This window comes from Camelina sativa, chromosome 9 (assembly GCF_030686135.1).
Source record: "Camelina sativa cultivar CO46 ecotype springtype chromosome 9, ASM3068613v1".
Lineage (NCBI taxonomy): Eukaryota > Viridiplantae > Streptophyta > Magnoliopsida > Brassicales > Brassicaceae > Camelina > Camelina sativa.
Window position 1 is genome coordinate 40,823,123 of NC_141888.1, and position 20,441 is coordinate 40,843,563.

Below are 20,441 nucleotides of genomic sequence, written 5' to 3' on the forward strand. Positions count from 1 at the left end.
TCTTATGATCTTAAACATGTTCTCCCAATAATTAACTTTTTAACAAAAGATCTTAACTACTGATCTTAGATTATTTTCATAATATTTTTACTCTAAGAACATCCTAAAGTGTTCCCCCATTGCGGATGCCCTAATATATGGTTTTGAATTCTTCTTCACCAGTGGTGGTGGTGACTCATGTTTACAAAACAGATCCCATTACACTTACACACACAGACATACACAAGGAAACAATATTAACTATAGGCTGATGATATATTGTGGAGCGTTGCTGATCGGACGAGATTGACAAAGCAACTTCACGAACAAGTCACCTAAACCAAGATGAAACCATCTTCAATAGTTCAATCAGAGGGGGGATCAAGCAATCCTGAATCTGACAAAATATCAAGAAGATAGGACTCTTCTTCTGTTTCTGGTGGGTAGTCATTGGGGCGTCTCAAATATTTGATCCTCTCCAAACACCGCTTCTCCAGATTCCCTGAAAGGTCAATGTGAAAACACTTGCGTAAATCTAGGCATTCCAGGTGAGGACAACCGTCAAGAATGGCTTTCAAGCCCATGTTAGATAGAGGGTGTCCGCAAAGGTCGAGGTGGCGTAGTCCGGGCATGCTGTCTGCAATTATTATGGCTATCGAATCATCAGCAACACGGGAGGAAGGGGGGTGGTGTAGCTTCAACGTTTTCAGATTTGGACAAGACTTGCCTACAACTCTCAGAGACTCTCTTGAAAATATGAAGCTTGGAACATGGAGGTACTCAAGCAATGGAAATTTCACAACTGCTTCGAGAAAAATCTCCTCTGGAAAGAAAGAGTAACATGATCGACATGATAGTGTAAGGCTTCTCAGAAGACTTGACCTGCAAAGACAATAATAAAGTGTGTAAAAAAGTTAGAACCATAATAGGATCTAAGATAGAGAAAAAGAAAGATAGTAGCAGCAGATAAAAAGAAACTGAAGCCAAAATACTGATTTGACATCAAAAGCATAATAACAAAGTAAGGATGATATGATCAGGTGGATCATGTATTCAACGCCAAAACATGGAAAGAAAAGGGAAATTGGAATAAATAACAATCACAAAACACGAAGTTTACAATATGCAGAAGAAGAAGACCCCAAAAAAACAAAACCAATGACAACTGATTATATAACCTATTTGATTTTTTTTTTTTTGTAACTAACTTTGTAAGCAACCCAAGCCATGTACAACATATTCAAGTAAGTATTTTTAAGAGTGAATGATTCATCACTCATCAGTTAGAGGAAAGAGACGAGATAAGTTCCCCTTGGTTGTTCGTTCTCTCAGACTCAGAGGAGTAAGTAAAGGGCAAATAAAATATCCTCCCAAGAAAAGTAACAACATAGCAATCAAATCAACGCCGCCAATTCTCTAAATTAGCTAAGTGTACTGTTAAGGGTATATATATATATATATATATAGAGAGAGAGAGAGAGATCGAAGAAGAAACCTATCGGCCATGTATGCGAGGATAGCTTCACCCAAGTTCTTAACACCAATAAAGATCTCGATCAAACCACCATCGCTGAGATCAATGGCGCGACGACACATATCTTCAGAGATTAGTTCCAATTCGATTATCCGCCACATCGATGGGTCTTTAGAGACGCGTCGCCACGATCTGCACACCATCTGAGCTTTCAGTATATCAACCGTGCTCAGTCGGATTAAAATCGAAGAAATTAACTCCGGCGGAAGCTCCGCCCAGTTGCATGACGACGACGATGACGATGATGATGACGATGCTATTTTACTTTTTTTCGAAGCCATTTCTTGTGACTGTCTGTGACTGTGAGAGAGAGAATCAATCTCAACACACACGCTCCTTGTTTCTTTTCTTTCTTTCTTTTTCTCTCTTTTATTTCTTTTCTTTTCTTTCTTAAGAAAAAAAGCCTAATAAAGAAGAAGAGAGTGAGCCCAATAATCGAATACGATATTGGGCCTAGGCTCACTCAGTGTTCTTTCTCCAGGTCAACAAGTTTTCCATTTATATTTGACTTTTCCATTTTCATTCGTGCGTTATATAAAGTAACAACGACTAAATAACGACGACAAAAATACATATTAATCAAATCTCATAAGCAAAGAAACCATAATAAGATCATGTTTTTGTTACTTGGGCTCTATCTTGGTCGGAACAGAGTAGCCACCGCTATAATCAAACTCTCCCTCTTGTGCTTCTTTCTTCCGTAAACTACCACCGTACAAAAGCTTCTCTCCGCCCTTCACGACACCAAATTCTGTAGCTGAAGACGACGCAGATGCAGAGGAGCTACTACTCGTTGTCCCACTATTCTGGATGATCATCTCAATCTCTTTAACCACTTCACTCATCGTTGGCCTCTCAGAAGCCGTCTCATCAACGCATTTCAGGGCTAGTTCCATATACCGTCCCAGTTCTGGTAGAGCTCCGGCGTCTCTCAACGACCTATCCATCTTATCTCTTAGTCCGTAGTATTCATTGTCGCTCTTGTTCATTACAAGCTTGATCTCTCGAACAATGTACTTGCCTTTCTCTATCGGCTGTTTCGCCGTGATCAGCTCCATCATTACGACACCGAAGCTATACACATCACTCTTCTCTGTAAGTTTCTGCGTTGTGTAGTATTCTGGATCCAAATATCCCTGCCATTGACCGTTTCAAATTCAACCATCAGAAACCAAACAAGGTTCCCATATTTAAGTCAGAGATGAATCGATTGTAGAACTCACCAATGTGCCTTTGACTTGTGTTGAAACATGGCCTTTGGTGCAGTCTGAAACCAGCTTGGACAAGCCAAAATCAGCAACCTTGGCCGTGAGATTCTCATCCAAAAGAATGTTTGTTGACTTCACGTCCCTGTGGATGATCGGAGGATCTGCCAATTCGTGGAGGTATGCAAGTCCTCTTGCTGATCCTAGAGCCACTCTCAGCCTTCTTTTCCAATCCAGCACAATACCGGATCGCCCTAACAACAATGCGTAAAGGTCAAGTTTTGTGTTTGTGATTTACTTAAGCAGCTAAAAGACCAAATTAATTTTGCAGTACCAGTTAAGCTATCTTTTAGTGATCCGTTGGACATGTACTCGTAGACCAGAATCTGCTCGCCTTGTTCGAAGCAAAACCCGACAAGCCCAACTAGGTTCTTGTGATGAACTCGAGAAAGCAACTCAATCTCTGTTTTGAACTCGAGCCCTCCTTGTGTTGATCCTTGTTGTGCTCTTTTGATCGCCAACATTTGTCCATCTTGAAGCATTCCTTTATACACCTAGGGAGATTACAGAGAGAAACAGAGGAACGTTACTTGTCAAACCCTAAAAGTGAAACCCTAGTTTTAAGCATCGATCTTTCAAAAACCTACCTTTCCATAACCTCCATAACCCAGCTCACTGCTGACAGAGAAATTGTTCGTGATCTTCTTGAGTTCTTCGTAGGAGAACCAACGTGCCCCTTTCAGCTGCGGTGCACCACCGCTGTCTTTTCCACTCGATGCCCATGAAACTGAGAGAATCAAAAGCCCATTGTAAAACCTAATAGCTCAATCTTCTACTTTACAGAAATATTTTTCCAGGTGGACCTCAGAGATTCTGCAGGGGACTAATCTAAAATGGTAGTGTTTTTACAATAATTTGGACTTACCAAATGGTCTACTCAAACCGATAGCTTCCTCTGCACGTCTCTTTTGCCACATTGCGTATATTCCTAGCGCAACAAGGCACAGGACCAAAGCGCTGCAACCAGTTATTATTCCAATGACCATCCGAGAGCTCAAGGAATGTCCGTTACCTTCAGCTGCAAAAAGTTATTATATTGTTAGAGTCCAGTGTCTTGAACTTTAAAAAGTTAAAAACAGATGTATTATAAGATTTTTATGTACATGCTACCTGGGAAAGTGTAGGGAGATGCAATGAAGTAGTAAGGTCCAAACAAAGGAGGAGGTTTGTATGTTTGGTTACTCAAGTCAAATCCAATTCTCTGGACTTCAGTTCTGTTAAAATACTTGCCCATAGGTGGGAAAAGGGCCAACTGTATCTGAAGATAATCATCATTGTTGAAGAAAGGGTTTTGTAGAGATACCGAGCCTGGAGTAAGTCCTAGTTTCACCCACAAGCTCATCTCCAGTGAATGGTATGTATTCACATTGGACAGGTCTCTGAACATAGGCCCTCGGAAGTATAGTGTTCCTTCATAAGGGTAGGCGCATTCACAGCTCTGAGGGCTAATCTTTTGGTCTGATGGACAAGATTTTCCTCCGCAGTTAGCAAGACTGGTTGAGTATATTCGTTTGGCTTGTTGCTGCTGAATCTGGCAGTAGTTTGTGTTTGAGAGAGCTGTTGTGCATACAGGGTTTCCTACGAGTCTGCCAACAGGAGAGAGCTTCTTTACTAGGTTGATATAGACAGTCTGAAGTAAATATAGGAATAAGGAAGCCACTTGCATTAATGTATTAGTATATCCGGAGCTAAGAGTTACTGAGGAAATGTCGTTATCTTGCAGATCAACAAGTTGGAGTTGTGGACCTACTGTGTCTCCTAAGCTCAGTGTTCCATTGAATGCGTTCTTTTTCAGTTTCCTGTGCAAATCCAAATCAGCAAGTTGATGATTCTATAAAGCAGTTATCAAACTTCAGTAAAGAGCAAATGCTGAAACTTACACTTGTTGAAGCTGTGGAAACCCAAAGAGTTTATTAGGCAATGGTCCTTGAAGAGATCCATATTCCATCACACTAAATCCAAGAAAATCATAACATATTTTGAGAGCTCCATATGCTCATTTTCTGGTTTGTAAACTGTAGCAGAGTTGTACTTACAGTGTGGTCAGTGAAGGTAAGGTTGAGAACCATAGAGGAGACTCTGATGGATCAAATGAGTTATTGCTGAGATCTCTGTAACATACATTACATATAATCAGAACACACATACTCATAAATGTAGACAAAAGACATTCTCTGTTGCTGAGAAATTTACACGTAGTTCATTGACTTCATGTCTGACAAATCTGGCAAAGATCCTACAAGCTTGTTGTGAGCTAAGTTCCTGATGAGAGACAGAAACAAAGATGTATACATTCTTTACTGATGCCTACTAAAGATGATCGATCTGGATAAATTACAACTCTGGTTACACTTACAGTTCAATGATATTTGTGAGATTACTGAGATTTTCTGGAACTTTCCCGGTCAGAGTGTTTCTGTCAAGCCGACTGTTGCAAATCCAAGAGAGACGTTAAATATTTTGAAGATAGGGAAGAAACATGAAACGAAGGACAAAGAGATGGTGTGTTACTCACAGAACCTCTAGTGTCTGAACGAGTCCTAAAGTGGAAGGTATGCTCCCTGTGAATTGGTTTCCATCGAATAATCTGACATTTGAACATATATGTTGAGATGAGTAACCTTAATCTTGGCAGAAGTTTAATATGATTATAGAGTACTTGACTTACACATGGATCAGTATCATCTCAGAGCTGAAAAGTTTTGGTGGAATTGTGCCTGAGAGCTGATTCTTGTTGAAATGACTGCAGTTTCAATAACATTTGCATCAGATGAAAGATACATCGAAGCTAAAGAAGATGTCTGCAGAGAAAATAAAAGTACTCACAAGTGTTTGGCTTTTAAAAGAAGATCAAGACCAGGACTAGAGCCTGATGAAATTGGAATGGGTCCTGTCAACTGATTATCCGCAAGATCCAACCAATAAACCTTGGTGAGGTTTCCTAGAGATGCTGGAATTTTACCCGTGAAGTTATTTGAGTTCAAGGCCCTGAGATAACATGGTGGAGCCAAAGTGGCAAGTCTCATAAAACATAGCTTGTTGGTTAAAGGGTAAAGTACAAGACTTAACACTGCAAAAATGCGACTTTCTTACAAGAAAGATAGATCTTTGAGATAGCCAATCTCGTTTGGGATGCTACCAGTGAAGCCACAGCCAGCAAGGATACTGCATATAAAAAACAATAACAACTTTTTAGAACAAGAACAAAGAGATCACTATTAGGATGTTTGCGGAGGGAAGATGTTTACAGGATGTTAAGCTTTGGCAGGTCTCCTAACCGAGAAGTAAGTGAACCCGTGAGACCTGGATTAAATGAAATGTCCCTGAAACAACACAAAGTCGCCAGTTCAGGTCAGAAAAGAAAAAGAAGAGACGTTCCTCTGTTGTAATTGTCGGTGATTCATCAAAAGAGACTGACAAGGATCTTAGTTCAGCTAGTTCTCCAATGTCCCCACTAAGTCTTCCTTTGAGACCCATTGTTGACAAACCCCTGCACATAAAAGACTATGCTTGCTAAGTACGTTACAAAAATAAGTAAGAAAACTGCTCTAATATTTTCATACATAAGTATGAATGACTGATTAAGGAACACTCACAATGCAGTGATTCTAGAGTTGTTGCAGGAGACACCTTCCCAAGGAGTTCCACAAGGATCATCAGAACCTCCCCAACTAGGCGGTGTGTTGTCCCATTGATCCATCAAAGAACGCAGAGAGGCCGCTAATAGAAAGCAATAAAACAAGTAAATTACAATCATTTCCACGAACGGATTCAACGCAAGGGAAAAGCAGAATTCATCACATACCATCACGAGGGTCAGTGACTGAGGAAGTCATTGACAAGACACTGAACGAGTAAGCAAAACAGATCAAGAGCAGCCGTGATGTAGCGGTTACGGTGTTGGAAGCCACCATATTGTTCCTCAAGAGACGATAAGTTCTTGAAGTTTGATATTTAAGTGAAAATCTTGGAGAAAGAACAAACAGATTAAAGTAGCTTCCTTATGAGACAAGATTCATCATTGTCTCATTAGGAAAAAAAATGTAAGTGGGAAGTGTGCCAATAGGAACACGAGTGGCACCAAGAAAATTAGGTTTCACTCAATTTGCCTTCTCTTCGAAGTCAATTTAACGGTTCATGTGTCTCTTTTACAAAACACTTTAGTTATTAAAACACTTGAGTGTTACATTTCTATATATAAGTACAAAATAATTTCAAATAGGCACTACAAAACTAATAATGTAAACTTAGGTTACCGTTAAGCTCTGTTTTCCAATCAAAGCAACCTTCGTTGATCATTATGCTGAGCCTGAGAATCACAAGACAGAGAAGCAGAAGATAGTGGAACCTACCATAAAAAAAAAGTGGGGTCTCGCCAGTGCCCAATAATCCAACCATCTCCATAAACTAATTAAATACTTTAAACGTAAAAGCCACTTCTTCCACTTTTCAAGAAACTACACATTTTTGTCTACATGTAATACAAACTTTAGTTAAATATACAGACAGAGAGTATCCAATAATAGATCCAATTCGTCAACCCCAAAAAAGTTAATAATTCAAAAAAAAAATTTGTCTATTAGTGAATGATCTCTGTCTAGTGTCTTACTAACATGAACATCACATGTATGAAATGTATTGAAACAAAAGAACATTATATATTTGCAAAGAACTTCTATGAAAAGAAGAAAAAAAGTTGGATATGAAACAAAAGAACATCGTGATATGATGAAGTGTTTTTGTCGGCTTTAACATAGAATCCACAAGTCAAAAAAGTCACAACCATTTTCTCCAACTAGTTGATCTAAGCTCACCAGAGAAGAACCTTGGAATGCTCAAGAGACTATTCACCCTCGTCAACCCTTCCAAAGCAGACCATTCCTCATCATCCTGTGCAACCGAAATACACTCCGCAAGTGTCATTGTCATCATCTTCGACTCAACCCCGCAACTCACAGGGATTTTCTCTTCTTTAACGGGGACAATCTCGTCATCCTCCTTGCTTATACTGTTACTAACACTCTCTATGGGATCTTCTTTGAGTGAATGCTTCATTACATTGCTTGAAACTTCCACGGCTGCTGATGAATCTTGTAGAAAGAGGCAGACTACAGTACAATCATCGTTCTTGGAAGTTGGATACTTGATTCTCCATGATCGAACCGCTGTGTCCACTAGAGCTCGAGCCGCTGTACTTCTACTAGGAGCTGAAGCAACTATATCAACAGCTTCTTTGTTTGACAACACATCCCATACCTTTAATACAATTTAGCAACACAACATTTGTCAGCTCTTAAAGATTTGGAAAAAGTTTGCAATTTAGTGGCAAGCAACCGAAGATTTAATTTACCCCATCGCTAGCAAGAATAATGAATTGGTCTTGTTCAGTGAGGCGGCGGTAATTGATATCTGGAACAGAGATTAATCCGTAGTCTTTAAGACAAAAGTCTCCAAAAGCTCGAGCCATTGCTAAACCAGGTGAATCACTGTTTGGTAACCATACACGAGCTACCTCAGGCTCGTCTTGCAATGCAAAGACTCTTCCTTTACATTTCTGGATTCTCGCTGATTCACCTGAAAGTACATCGAAAGAGAAAGTTGAGAGACTTGCCTCTGGCTTCTCAGGAGTTTTAAGATCAGGTTTTGTTATAAAGTACCTGGCAGATCCGGTTTTAAGTCTACAGTTAACTGTACAGCGAGCAAAGCATTGTCTTCATCTCTTGTGGCAAGAACGGCTCTCGAGTCACCAATATTTCCAACCACCAAATGCTCACCCTAAAAGAAATCACAGAAGTTAATATACAATCGTTGAATCGTCTTTTGGTTGCAAGCAGATTCAAAGCTGAGAACCTGCTTGATCAAAGTGACTGAAGTTGTTCCGCTGCAGAAGCAATCAATAGTTGGATGCATTTTAAGCTCTTTATCTATCTGCTGACAAGACTTAAGCAACGCATGTTTAAGAGGCAGATACATCTCGGGAAGTTCATCATTGTTCTCATTTGGATTTAGCTCACACCATTGCTCATCCATAGTAGTAACGGACTCAGATTTCTGCACTTCTTCTTCTTCTTCTTCCTCTGTACCTTTGATTTGCAAATCATTCTCCTTCATCACTAACCCGCTTTGTTCCGATTCTGAGGCCATTTTCAATTGGGTTGAGAGTGTGAAGGGCAATGTATCTCGGACTTTCTTGGCAACCATATGACCAAATGGTCCATGTCCATCGAACACACCACAAAACACTGTATCATCTATCGAGCAAAAGTTCTGGAAATTGAAGTAGTTTTCATAAAAGTTAGAAATTTGTCTTCATATGTCAACGCAACACTGAAAGAATTAAGCAGAAATAGAAGAATCTAAGCAAGGAAGAGTCAAACAAACTAGTGGTCCCTGTAGAAACAGGTTAAAGACTCAAGACAACACAAGAGAACAAACAAACACAGCCATCTCAATCTTCAAAGTTCTAAGCTTTGTAATGGTCCCAAAACATTGTCAATAGTCATGCATCATTCCAAGTTTCTCTCTCTCTTCCTAAGCACTTAGCAACAAAAGAATAATGCAATCATGTTCTGGATCCTCCAAGTAGCTTTCCCCATACATTGAAACAACAACACTTAATCGAATGAGGAACACAATACCCTAAATTGTTCTGTGAGTAATGATCAAAATCCAAAAGGGTTGCAAAAACAGAGTGAAAAGATCAATATTTAGAAAGATATAAAGAAACGAACCTCAAAGACAAGCATGGCGTCTTGGTTAGTCCCTTTCTTCCCTTGCTGAGTGTAAAGACATGCAACCTTACTAGAACCATTGGAAACAAAGCGACCCAAAACCTGCTCGATTTCGCCGCCGCCCATTAAATCTCTCGGCCGCCGCCACCGTCCGGAGCCTAACCTCTCATCAGCCGTCTCCGTCGCAGAGGCGGTGGTGCTGGTTTCTCCAGGTTCCTTCCCAGTGGTTCGATCTACTGAATAACACAGACCCATTTCGAGAATGATCCGGAGGAAAAGCTCAAAGCTTTAAAAAAAAAAAAAAAAACAAATTGAAGAAATCTAAGACTTTTCTTGTGTCGGCAAACGATTAACGAAACAGTTCCTCGGGGAAAACGGATTAAATTGCTCGGCGAATAAAGGAGGAGGAGGAGCCAAACGAGAAAAAACGAAATCAAGAAGAAAAAAAGAGCTTAAAAGGCTCAAAAATCGAAACTTGGCATCTACAACTACTTTAGCTTTTTAGCTTTAGCTTTAGGGACCTGGTTTTTCAAATCATTTTCTCGGGAAAACTGCTAGTTTCTCGGGTAAAAAAAGACTCTTACTTTTCCAATTTGCAAGAACTAAAAGGAAAAAGAGAGAGAGAGAAAACAGAACCATCACACAATCATCAGTTCAAAATCAGATTCTTGTGAATTTAATTGATTTAGGATTATTTGAAAACAGCGACGTTGCAGAGAGAGACCCACAAAGAAGGCCCAACGTTTACTTACTCCACTTCTGTTTATTAGAGAGATTTTTTAAAAGTTAAAATTTTGTTAATGCAAAAGAAGTAAGTAATTGAGAGAAGGAGAGAGACGAAATGATCAGACAAAGTTCACAACAGTTTGGTTCCGCACGTGAGATCTTTTTTTTTTATTTTTTGTATTTTTCTTCTTTTCTGAATAATAATAATTGTGGGAAAAAAATCAAAAATTGGTTTTGGCTGCATCGTACCCTCCATTAACCCAATTATGCGTTACCACGTGTCATAAGCTGGAAAGTAATTTGTCGTCTGGTTCGAATTTGATTGTTAATTAATGTGTTGGTTAAGTGTTAAACAATTTGATCAGTCACAGGGGTGTCCCTTTCTGCCTTTATATTAAGGGAACCTAAATACTGAAGCCAGCCAAGTTTGGGGAAAAAAATAATTAACTCTGTTTGTCTTTCCTTCAAAAATTTGATAATTGAAGTACCCAACTTGTGTTAACCTTTACCACAATTTTAAAATCAATCAAATGTTGATAATATCTATTATCTAGTACAATTATACTACACTAAAGGTGTTTAATATACGATTGGTTTCCTTTTGGGCTATTGAATTTTTTTAACTATTTTAAAGATTAAAAAAAAAACAAATCTAATTTTAGTATGAATTGTATAGTGATTTCAGTTTATACATGATGAACAACTTAAGTTAATCACATTTATGACTGTAAGGAGAATTCACGGATTGTGTGTTGGCCAATGCGACACCACGACAAGTCTTAGTTGTCCCACTGAGTTTGGTGAGAGATGCATTCATTCACACGCATCCAAAATAAAATAGTAGATACTACTTCTACACCTCCTAAGTTTTAATCACCATCTTAAGAAAATGTTTCTCAATAACCCGTTTTGTATCAATATTACACAAATCATTATGTAACCATGGTTATAAAAATAGCTGCCATGGTACATAATTCCTTAAACAAACCTAAAAGACTAAAAAACTTCAACAGAAAACTGATAGTAGGGAACGATGTATTTTATGAATCAAATTACAAAAACACCTGAAAGCAAATCTTACCTTCATTAGATGATGTATTGTCTTATTAAAATACTTATTCTTGATGATGAATCACACTTCTTATACTTGGCCACACATCTTCTCAGGTTTCATTTAGGACATTAAACCTGGAGAGTTCGAGAACAGGTTAGTATGAGTTGGGTGGGTCATATATATAGTTCAATGAAAAAGACAGAAGAAAAGAAATGTTGTGTTGAAGCTACTAAAGCTTACTTGGGCGTGTTCGGTTTTGTATTTCTGAAGCTCTTCTTCTGCACATATGAGCCTATGAACACAAAAGAAAAAGAAGAAGGAATGTTGGAATTCAATCTAAAAACCTGAGAGAGCTACACATGGGGATGCTTTCGGTAGTTACCTCCATTGCAGGTCAGTTATTTCGTGGAGCAGTTCTTTCTCTCTTTCGTGAGCTGCTTCAAGCTGTGATTCAACAGAAGAACAGTTTCGTTAAGTACCAATCTTTTAAGGAATGTGATTCAATACATTTCTCCTGCAAACATTTCATACCAAGGATTTCTCAGTAGGAGGTACAGTAGGTTGTTGTACGTTTCCTTGTTCAACTGCACGTCCGTCTACATCAGAGAGGTAAAGGAGATTCAAATCCAGCGGCAAGGAAAAATATAATCAGAAGGGCGAATGAAGACAGAAGAAGAGTGAAAGTTGCACTAAAATAAACCTGTCAACTCTCTGTTGGTGAGTACTTTCATCATATGCAGAATGTTATCCTGTTTTTGGGATGTTTTCAATCACGTAATGAACTTTCTTATCGTTAAAATGAATTAAATAAACTGATTAAAGTGTAAGCAGCAAAAGGCATACCCTTTCCAAAATATTAGTTTGCAGAACTGGATAAACCAGCGGGTAAACGTATGAGCTGGTTAGATTTGGTAATGCGACATCAGAGGGAGGTAGAGAAGTAGAGGCATGTTGGCAGAGCACCTACATAAGCACAAGTAAAAATGTTATTTGTTTTCAGTAAAAAATCTTGAGATGAATAGTTGAGGATGAAAGACATTTGACTGTTAGTCTGCAGCTGATCAGGCTGACCTCGAAACAATTACAAACCTGCATACTGTGACTCTTTTGCAGGATTGGAGAGGGAACCACCACCTGATGAAGATAAAGTTAATATAGAAAACCTTAAGAAGGTGACTGAAACGAGAAAGCACAATTGTTTCCTGTCAAAACCAAAAGGTAGTTACCTTCTCGATGTCCAAATTTTCAGAAGTTACTTTGAAACGCCCTCTTTGCTGCACAACTGGCGGCTTTGATTTGTCGTCAGTTTCATCTAGACTTGCTGATAACAAGATGTATTCATTTAATTAGAAAAACCGTGATCCATAGGGATGTTTAGATAGGATTTCAAGTATAAAGAAATTCTGTAAATGCTTACCTGCTTTGGGTGGTCTAACAGCCAGCTCTGTTGGTACTTCATCTCCTCCCACTGTAGCATGTATCCCATTGCAGGTTGAACCATTTTGAAGATGCTCGTGGGTTTTATCACTGGGAATTCACAGATTGCTTTAAATTTAATGTCGCATAGAGAATATATGTATACTCAGTGGATATGAGCTTTCAAGTCAATAAGACTGGCAAACTGAACCAAGAAAAGCTCTTACAATAGCAGTACATGTTAAAGGACTAACCTCTCTCCTTTATGGGGAGCACCGTTTCTATCTGCCAAAACAGAGCTCCCTGCTAGAATCTCTGTTGGTTGATTGGTTTGGATTGATGAGGAATCCATTGATTTCCCATTGACTGCATGCGTACTACCAGCAGTTGTATTGTTTTGAGATAGATCTTCATGACGAGGTGAGGAATAGACGTAACTATCATAACTGGGGCTGGCAAGACTGGAATCATCATCAGATTTATCCCTGACCAACCAAAATATTATTTGTTCAGTTTACTCATCTCTAGTCGTTGCAGATAGGTAGATAAATAGAGACTCCAGAGCGAAAAGTAGCTGATAAACCTTGCGATACTTAGTGTTCGGTGAATTAGGGGTTGGAGATACTTATTTGTTATATGACCATTTTCCTCCTGCAGAGATGGTTATAAAGAACTGTAAACCTCAACCAAGTAACAAACAAAGATGAAAACAGGGAAACATTTATGAACTCGAGAAAGATTTTAACAAGAGGACACCTAAATCTCCGAGTGGGTATCCTGTGAATCTAGAGCCTGCAACGAAGTGGCACTTCCCGATAAACTGTCTGATAAGCTACAATCTATGTCCTGGATCTGATGGAAATAAGAACATCATAATATGAAGTACAGTGGGCTTTACAGTTGGCTACTTTTATGGGTTAGAGAAGACCAAACATACCAATGAAGCCTGGGCCTTCATATCATCGAGATTGAAATTCCACCCGCTGATACCTCTCTTATATTCATTCTGCATGTTACTACGACAAGAGGTCAAAGGCTAAAATACTTTGCAGAAAAATTGGAACTAGAAACCAAAAGTTAAAAAGATTCTAACAGAGATAAATAAAGCCAAAATTGGAAACTGGAAACACAAACCTGCGACAGTTCTTCCTTCTCTCCATCTGCCATTTTCTCTTGTGCAAGCATATCTTCTTCCTTTTTCTGCATGAAGAAAGCATATTCCCATCAGTTCCCGTAATAAGATGTTGACTGATAATATTCAGCACTATAGCTACTGGCTATCTACTTAGATCTACATATCCAACCTTTATTGCCTGAACACGATTAACAAGATCTGGTAACCCATCCAGAAGTTTCCGTGCAATGTAATCGCTTGATCTTGCTTGCTTGAAAAAGGAATGTTTTAACAACTTCTTTGCAGACGGGCGTTTGGAAGGGTCTTTAACTAGACAACTGGCGATCATCTGCTTGAAAGACTGAAAATACCAGGAAAATAAGCAAAATTAAGATGAGAATAAGCCAAACATTCAGATTAGAATGTGTAGTTTTGACACCAAGAGTATACCCTTGAAAACTTCCTATCTCTTTCGTAATCCAGCCCTGGTGGTGCATTTTGCAACGTCATAAGCAGAACCTGAAAAACATATCTGTCTTAGATTGATGCAAAGATTTTGGAGCTGAAATCCAGATATCACAGGCTACGTACGAACCTTCATTGGTGGATATTTAGAGAAAGGAGCGTGACCATGTGCAAGCTCTAGCCCAGTTATACCAAACGACCATATATCAGCCCTAAATAAAATAGATGCTCCAAATAAGAAATACTATTTGAGCAAATAGAATGATAAAACTTTAAATATGAGGCTAAACTAACTTGAAGTCATAACCATGTAGCTGCTCCATGACTTCAGGTGCCATCCTGTGAAAAAAATAAGAAACAGTAGGTCATGCACATGAGAACTACATCCAGACAAGTGTTGAAGTCCTCCACACACAAGAAAAGTGTTAATGGGGCACTAGTACTTACCAGCAAGGTGTTCCAACGAATGTGTTCCTTGTCCGTTGCCTATCACCAGAATCAAAGAGACAGGCAGATACACCAAAGTCTCCCAACTTGACAGCACCTCGAGCACCAAGCAAAATATTACCAGCCTGAAAGGAAAACATGAAAAATAATCACAACGAAGGGAAGGATATTCATATATGGTCCCAAATACTATCGTTTACCAAAATACAAGTTCACAGAGTCACTGATTATAAAAACACACTATTCAGAACCACAAGATTCACAATGTAACATGAAGTGATGAAATCCAGAAAGATTGAAAGACTGACTTTGACATCGCGATGTATGTGGCCATGCTGATGGAGATAGTCTAATCCTTTCAAAGCTTCACGCAGTATAGTGGCAATAATAGTCTCCTCAAAACCATCAGGGTATGCAGCTTTAAGTATGTGAAGACAAGAACCACCAGCCATGTAAGGCATGATGACCCACAAATTGTGATCACTAACAAAGGAGCAATGTGATTTCAACACATTGGGATGATCAACAAGCATCATCGTCTGCGCTTCACGAGAAATATTATTCTGCATCCATCAAACAAAACCAAAAAAAAAGTAATCAGAGAGCTTATAGCCAATGCAAGAACAAAGTAATCAAATCATTGAGAGAGAAGCAAGAGGAGAGAATCACCAGATCGCAGTTATCGCGTTCAAAGTCAAGAATCTTAATAGCAACGACTTCATTGAAAGGGATGCACAAAGCACGATGCACTAAAGCACTAACACCTTGACCGATCACCTCGTAGAGGGTGTAATGCTCAGGCCCAATCGGATACTTCTTCTTCTCCATTGGTGGTGTAGATCCTTCCTTGGTTTCACTAAAAAAACCAATTCCAAAAAAAACTCTCAGCAATGATAATAAAACAGGGGAGTGGAGGCGAAAACGCTTTTGGAATCAAACTTTTTTTTTTTCTTTAGGGTAGAATCAAAAGGTTAACCTGGAATTGAGAGACGACGAAAACATAAAGACAGCTGGTTCCAGTCGAGTGAATCTGCAGAATAAATTCAGGAAAAAAAAAGGAAACAAATCAGAAATTCGAAAAAACATAAAAAACCTAAATCTCTCTCTCTCTCGTCAACAACAGCAATTAACTCCTCCCCGTAACGATGGAATTAAATCGTACCGGGGAAATTACGACATCCATGTAAAATAATAAGGAAACAAATTGATGACAAGAGTGCGAGAAAAGGAAAGAGATAGATATCGTGCTGATGAAGATATTGACTGATGAATGATGAATGATCTTATTCAATTGGTTTTTGTGAACTTTCTATCAAAATTTTCTCGAGAAACACACAAAAAAAAACTATGAAAAGAAAACGAGAGAGAGAGAATGAGAGAGAGAGAGAGAAGAAGAGAGTCACAATCGGATCGCCGCTCAAATTGGGGAGAGAAGCTTTTTGGGGCTTTTGTGTTAAATTTGGAATCCCGCCACTTTAGGTCTCTTTCTGCTTTTTTGCCCTTCTTCTCTCCTCCTTCTCTCCTCCTATTTTATATTTTTCAGATAAAATTTTGACAAAAGAGAAAAGAAAAAAACTGACCGCATTAATCGTTTTAACCTAGAATGGATAAGGCTGGTAAACCTATTATTATTCTCATAATTCAAAAATATCTTTTTTCGGAATTAGATATTCTGGTTTTTAGGCCTTAACCAACAACGCAAGTCACTTCTAATAAGTCAGTGATTTTAACAGTTTTCAGAATTTGTACCAAACCAGCCGGGTTAGCCTTCGGTTTCCCCTGAACCACATGAAAACCGAGACGCTACTACTCTGAGATGCAAACCAGGAAGCCATCGGTATTTTTCAGAACCAAATACAACCGGTTCCATAGTGTGGTTCAGGTTCACCTTTCAACATCGGAAAATCCGTGATTTGCAATTAATCACAATAAACATAGGATAGAGAACATGTTGGTTAGGATAAATATCTTTTACACTTTTATGTTTATCCGTCAAGAATCACGTGACCACACTTTTTTGTATCTCTGCTTCTTTTACCCATAAATATCTATCTCAAACGCAAAACAACCGCGCAAATCGCAACAAAACGCAAACGCAAACGGAGAAAAGTCCCACACATTAAATTCTCGGACAATGAGAGAAATATTCAACGTAAGACAAAAGAGCCAAAACTTTTTCCAAGAAGAGAAGGTTAAAATGTTTTGTGAACTCAGTCTTCAAAATCTCCTGAGTTCTCCAATAGATAGTTAGCTGCCAATTCTTCGTTACGGTCACATGCTAGGAAGGCTTCTATTACTAAGGCTCTATCAAATCCCATTGCCTCTAGCTGTTTGGACAGGTCAGAGGCCAGTGAGAATATAGATAGTTAACAAGGATTGCAAAGAACAGAGTGTTAAAATATTGTGTTACTATTAATGGTGATTTTACCCGTTGAATCGCTTCTTGCTCTGCTGGGGTAACATTTACGGCATGTGGCATTTCTTGCTCGGGTTGATCGAACATATCAGCATCCCTGATGGGTTATGTTTTTAAACTTAGTGACTCAAATTTTAGTAGTTTAGTGAAATATCGATGAGAAGCATAAAATTACATCTGAGAATACGATGAATAGATTGGAGGACTTACCCGTCAGATCCCTCATAGGGCTCGTTTACTAACTGAAGAAACTCTGCCTGGTTCTCTTGAATTAGCCTCAGAAGTTGAGGGTTTTGCTTTCCAAGTTCCTGAAGCATCGGCTAACAAAAGCAGCGGTTCCAACATAAGACTTTCAGAATCAGTGAGAAGTCTTAAAAATTACTGGACAAGAATTACGAATATTAGACTGCTCTTACCTGGAGAATTTGAGGGTTGGAATGGACCATGGTGCGTAATTGTTGGAACTAATACAATAGCAGATACAAGAGAATGAGTACATGGATGGAATTTTCAAAAGCTAGAACGAACAGTCAAATCAAAGCATGTTAACATACATCTCGGTTAATCATCCCCTGCTAAAATGGCTAACAGATAAACAATCCGCGCATAAGTTAATGATATATGGTTCTAACTTCTAAGCAATCTAGATGCCTTCTCTTTCCACATTCACAATCATTTACTAAATATCATGTATGATGAGCAGAGATCCAAATTTTTTTAAAACAATGCAATTTAGAAGAGATGGAGATGAAGTTAGAATAGCAACCTGGTCATTGTTTCTAAGAAATTCAAGCGTTCCATGATCACCAGATCCAGCAGCAGCAACTGTTTCCTGGGAAAATTAAACTATAGAGTGAGAAGGTAACTAAATATAACTATCAATTCTTTTGGATACACTATTACTGCTAAATACCTGAGGGAATAAATCCAAAGGAGATGAGTTAGGTCCTCCAGATGCAGGTGCGACAGGGGATGCACCAGATCCTGCCAACTGAGCCCCAGGTACAGGTACAGCTACTTCAGCAGTTTCAGGAATTCCCTAATGTATAAATACGATGTCAACAATTTCATCCTTTAAACTCTTAGGAAATAAAGTTACAGAAAGAAGCCATACGGAATACAAATAATCCACTGCTCTCTCAGGGTTGTTGTAAGCTGCACGAAGTGCACGAGTAACTGTTTCTTTGTCCCAGCTTCCGCCTCCCATTTCCATTATCTGTTGGACCATTTGCTCAAGACTACTGCCACTAACCAATGTTGACGCAGCTTGTCCATAGGTGTCGTCAGTTGGTGCCCTGCCACATACCATTCAACTGTGGAGATTATATAGTGTATCAATGAAATCCAGAACAACTAAGTTATACAATATATACTAAAGGTCAAACATAGAATAGAAGCTTTCGGAAAACCATAAAAGGATCAATCAATAGAAGGAGAGAAAATAAATCTTTTCAAGAGAAGCTCATTTTCAATAATAAAACTTACCCTGGTTGTTCTTGAGCAGGAATAAGTGAAGGAGGCACGGCTGTAGACTGGGATGTAGTTGGTGCTGCAGGCTGCTTTTCCAATACGAGCTTATATTAAACAACCAGTGGAAGGAGCTGCTCATCACACATTTGCACAAGTAAATATATGCAAGAAAGTTACCTTAGCCAAAGAAGTAGTAGACATGGCAGCCGAAGCAGGCTGTGAGATAGAAGCAAGATTTTACACTGACAATTATCAGACTAAACCAGTCATATAATAAAATATAGGAAATAAAAAAAAACTACCTGAGCCGAAGACTGACCAGCTGAACCTGCCGTTTTGCTCTACAGTTCATCAATAAGCCGAAGACAATGTCAGTGCCATGACAAGCTATATTTGTTTCATAGAAATTGGAAAATTATGAAAGATACATCTAGCAACATATTACTAGGACACTCGTTCATCAGCTTTTATAGCTTCCACTAAAACGATTTTATTTGTTGATTTGTTTGAATAGAGGGTACCTTGCTAAGCATAACGACGAGGAAACCTTCCTCGGTAACCTTGTTCTCAACCAAGCTAGTTTCATCTTTCAAAACTTTTCCATTGTGAATCAACAATTGCTGGCCACAAGGATAATTGTCTTTGCCTTGTGAATCCTCTATATTCTTCTTCACCGCCATTATCTGTTAAAAGACAAGCCCGGATTTAATGATTTGAAGAGTAACACACAGCCAATTTGACGAAACCAAGATTGGATTCGCGAGTCATCAAACCAAATTTGAGCAGTTAACAAACACTTGAGAGAAATACAAAATTTGATCACCAGATAACTCGCAATTGTGGATCTGAAGCTCTTCAAGGTGAGATTCCCTACTTTTTTTTTTTTTAATAATCTCCTAGGCAAAAACTATGCATACGCGTGAACGAAGAAAGTAGAGAAGAAGAGGACTAACCGTATCGGAGGGTAGAACCCTAATTTCAAAATGATTACCCTTGAGAGTCTTAACGGTGAGCTTCATATCTTCAGAACAGATGAAATCGACGGCGGAGAGAGAGAGCGAGAGAGACCTAATCAAAAGAGATCGAGGGGAGACGCTACGCAATTAAAAGCCGACCGTAGTTAAACAACAACAGTCTCCATCAACGGAGCGTTTTGGATTTTAAACGCGGCAAGAGATCTCCCCATGTGCACTCCACGTGACGTGATACCTTTAATCTCCAATTTTTTTTTTTTTTTTTTTTAAGTTATCCCAGAGGAAAGGGAATTGAGAAGAATCATGCCGTACGTAAACGGGCCAAACAAATATAAAGCCCAATAAGGCCCACTCACTTTACTAATTTAACCAAACTCTAAACAAACTCTGATTATGGAGGGTATTTGTTGTCGGTAATTTAGCAATCAATAATATTCTTTAGGATACGTACTTTGACATTATAAATCAGAGCAATTATTAATTATGAGTAAACGGTAGTCATGTAATGTCGGTCGAAGACTTAACACTAGCCAGCTAGAATTAATAATAACAAACAACAACTCCCACATGATCGATCTCTCTCATTCAAAGCAACTTTAAAGTATATAAACACACAAGCAAGTGGTAAGTGGGAAAGTAACAACAACTCAATTCCAGACCAAACCCACCCAACAGTCAGTCAACAACACGCAATTGCAATTCTCTCTTTTTTGTCAAAATCTAAAAAAAAAATTCCTAAATTTGCGGTAAATGTAACGGATTGTGTTCTTTGAAGAACCCCGCGATTACCGGTGAATCGGCTCCTTACTCTATTAGCCGTAAGTAACTCCACGCAGACGAGATCTCCGAC

The 20,441-nt window shown here is 38.8% G+C and overlaps 5 protein-coding genes across 6 annotated transcripts; all 5 read right to left on the reverse strand.

The window, feature by feature from the left end:
- Positions 1-36: 36 nt before the first annotated feature.
- LOC104714260 (putative F-box/LRR-repeat protein 23) lies at positions 37-1,889 on the reverse strand. The gene is made up of 2 exons (XM_010431558.3): positions 1,475-1,889; positions 37-861 (listed from the first exon to the last, which is right to left on the reverse strand). The coding sequence occupies exons 1-2, from the start codon at positions 1,792-1,794 to the stop codon at positions 345-347; spliced, it is 837 nt and encodes a 278-aa protein (XP_010429860.1). The 5' UTR covers positions 1,795-1,889; the 3' UTR covers positions 37-344.
- A 96-nt stretch (positions 1,890-1,985) lies between these two features.
- On the reverse strand, positions 1,986-6,935 carry LOC104714261 (leucine-rich repeat receptor protein kinase HPCA1-like). Its single transcript, XM_010431559.3, has 19 exons — positions 6,584-6,935; positions 6,375-6,498; positions 6,197-6,268; positions 6,027-6,101; positions 5,872-5,943; positions 5,605-5,766; positions 5,447-5,521; positions 5,294-5,365; positions 5,135-5,206; positions 4,972-5,040; positions 4,815-4,889; positions 4,659-4,730; positions 4,443-4,577; positions 3,889-4,364; positions 3,644-3,796; positions 3,366-3,505; positions 3,053-3,272; positions 2,737-2,972; positions 1,986-2,649 (listed from the first exon to the last, which is right to left on the reverse strand). Exons 1-19 carry the CDS (start codon positions 6,690-6,692, stop codon positions 2,137-2,139), a joined length of 2,922 nt encoding a protein of 973 aa, XP_010429861.1. The 5' UTR covers positions 6,693-6,935; the 3' UTR covers positions 1,986-2,136.
- A 401-nt stretch (positions 6,936-7,336) lies between these two features.
- On the reverse strand, positions 7,337-10,347 carry LOC104714262 (putative protein phosphatase 2C 18). The gene is made up of 5 exons (XM_010431560.3): positions 9,510-10,347; positions 8,629-9,045; positions 8,436-8,553; positions 8,129-8,352; positions 7,337-8,034 (listed from the first exon to the last, which is right to left on the reverse strand). The coding sequence occupies exons 1-5, from the start codon at positions 9,762-9,764 to the stop codon at positions 7,555-7,557; spliced, it is 1,494 nt and encodes a 497-aa protein (XP_010429862.1). The 5' UTR covers positions 9,765-10,347; the 3' UTR covers positions 7,337-7,554.
- Positions 10,348-11,667: 1,320 nt separating this feature from the next.
- LOC104714263 (uncharacterized) lies at positions 11,668-16,155 on the reverse strand. Its single transcript, XM_087466230.1, is given in 21 exon segments — positions 11,668-11,733; positions 11,821-11,885; positions 11,990-12,038; positions 12,133-12,252; positions 12,379-12,423; positions 12,516-12,610; positions 12,707-12,816; positions 12,960-13,190; positions 13,289-13,356; positions 13,462-13,557; positions 13,643-13,711; positions 13,840-13,905; positions 14,010-14,180; positions 14,270-14,338; positions 14,415-14,496; positions 14,579-14,623; positions 14,732-14,856; positions 15,040-15,294; positions 15,401-15,587; positions 15,708-15,761; positions 15,894-16,155. Coding segments are annotated over 20 exon segments (2,040 nt in total). The 5' UTR covers positions 15,734-15,761; positions 15,894-16,155.
- A 531-nt stretch (positions 16,156-16,686) lies between these two features.
- On the reverse strand, positions 16,687-19,856 carry LOC104714265 (ubiquitin receptor RAD23b). 2 transcript variants are annotated; one of them, XM_010431564.3, is made up of 12 exons: positions 19,571-19,856; positions 19,139-19,300; positions 18,920-18,958; positions 18,795-18,833; positions 18,633-18,706; positions 18,262-18,442; positions 18,061-18,186; positions 17,914-17,979; positions 17,564-17,611; positions 17,358-17,467; positions 17,160-17,244; positions 16,687-17,058 (listed from the first exon to the last, which is right to left on the reverse strand). In XM_010431564.3, exons 1-12 carry the CDS (start codon positions 19,634-19,636, stop codon positions 16,942-16,944), a joined length of 1,113 nt encoding a protein of 370 aa, XP_010429866.2. In that variant the 5' UTR covers positions 19,637-19,856; the 3' UTR covers positions 16,687-16,941. The 2 variants fall into 2 exon arrangements, with proteins under 2 accessions (XP_010429866.2, XP_010429867.2); XM_010431565.3 differs by having other exon boundaries at positions 18,633-18,703; positions 19,571-19,837.
- Positions 19,857-20,441: the final 585 nt, after the last annotated feature.

Excerpts from the sequence above, each read along its gene's own strand:
- LOC104714260 (XM_010431558.3), bottom strand. The coding sequence starts at position 1,794 with ATGGCTTCGAAAAAAAGTAAAATAGCATCGTCATCATCATCGTCATCG. Across the intron at positions 862-1,474 it reads CTCGCATACATGGCCGATAG|GTCAAGTCTTCTGAGAAGCC; the intron begins GTTTCTTCTTCG and ends TTGTCTTTGCAG.
- LOC104714261 (XM_010431559.3), bottom strand. The coding sequence starts at position 6,692 with ATGGTGGCTTCCAACACCGTAACCGCTACATCACGGCTGCTCTTGATC. Across the intron at positions 5,522-5,604 it reads CTTTTAAAAGCCAAACACTT|TCATTTCAACAAGAATCAGC; the intron begins GTGAGTACTTTT and ends TTGAAACTGCAG. Across the intron at positions 4,365-4,442 it reads GGATATACTAATACATTAAT|ACTCGTAGGAAACCCTGTAT; the intron begins GCAAGTGGCTTC and ends TCCTGTTGGCAG.
- LOC104714262 (XM_010431560.3), bottom strand. The coding sequence starts at position 9,764 with ATGGGTCTGTGTTATTCAGTAGATCGAACCACTGGGAAGGAACCTGGA. Across the intron at positions 8,554-8,628 it reads CAGTCACTTTGATCAAGCAG|GGTGAGCATTTGGTGGTTGG; the intron begins GTTCTCAGCTTT and ends GATTTCTTTTAG. Across the intron at positions 8,035-8,128 it reads TTATTCTTGCTAGCGATGGG|GTATGGGATGTGTTGTCAAA; the intron begins GTAAATTAAATC and ends ATTGTATTAAAG.
- LOC104714265 (XM_010431564.3), bottom strand. The coding sequence starts at position 19,636 with ATGAAGCTCACCGTTAAGACTCTCAAGGGTAATCATTTTGAAATTAGG. Across the intron at positions 19,301-19,570 it reads GGGTTCTACCCTCCGATACG|ATAATGGCGGTGAAGAAGAA; the intron begins GTTAGTCCTCTT and ends GTCTTTTAACAG. Across the intron at positions 18,707-18,794 it reads CTACTACTTCTTTGGCTAAG|CAGCCTGCAGCACCAACTAC; the intron begins GTAACTTTCTTG and ends GTATTGGAAAAG.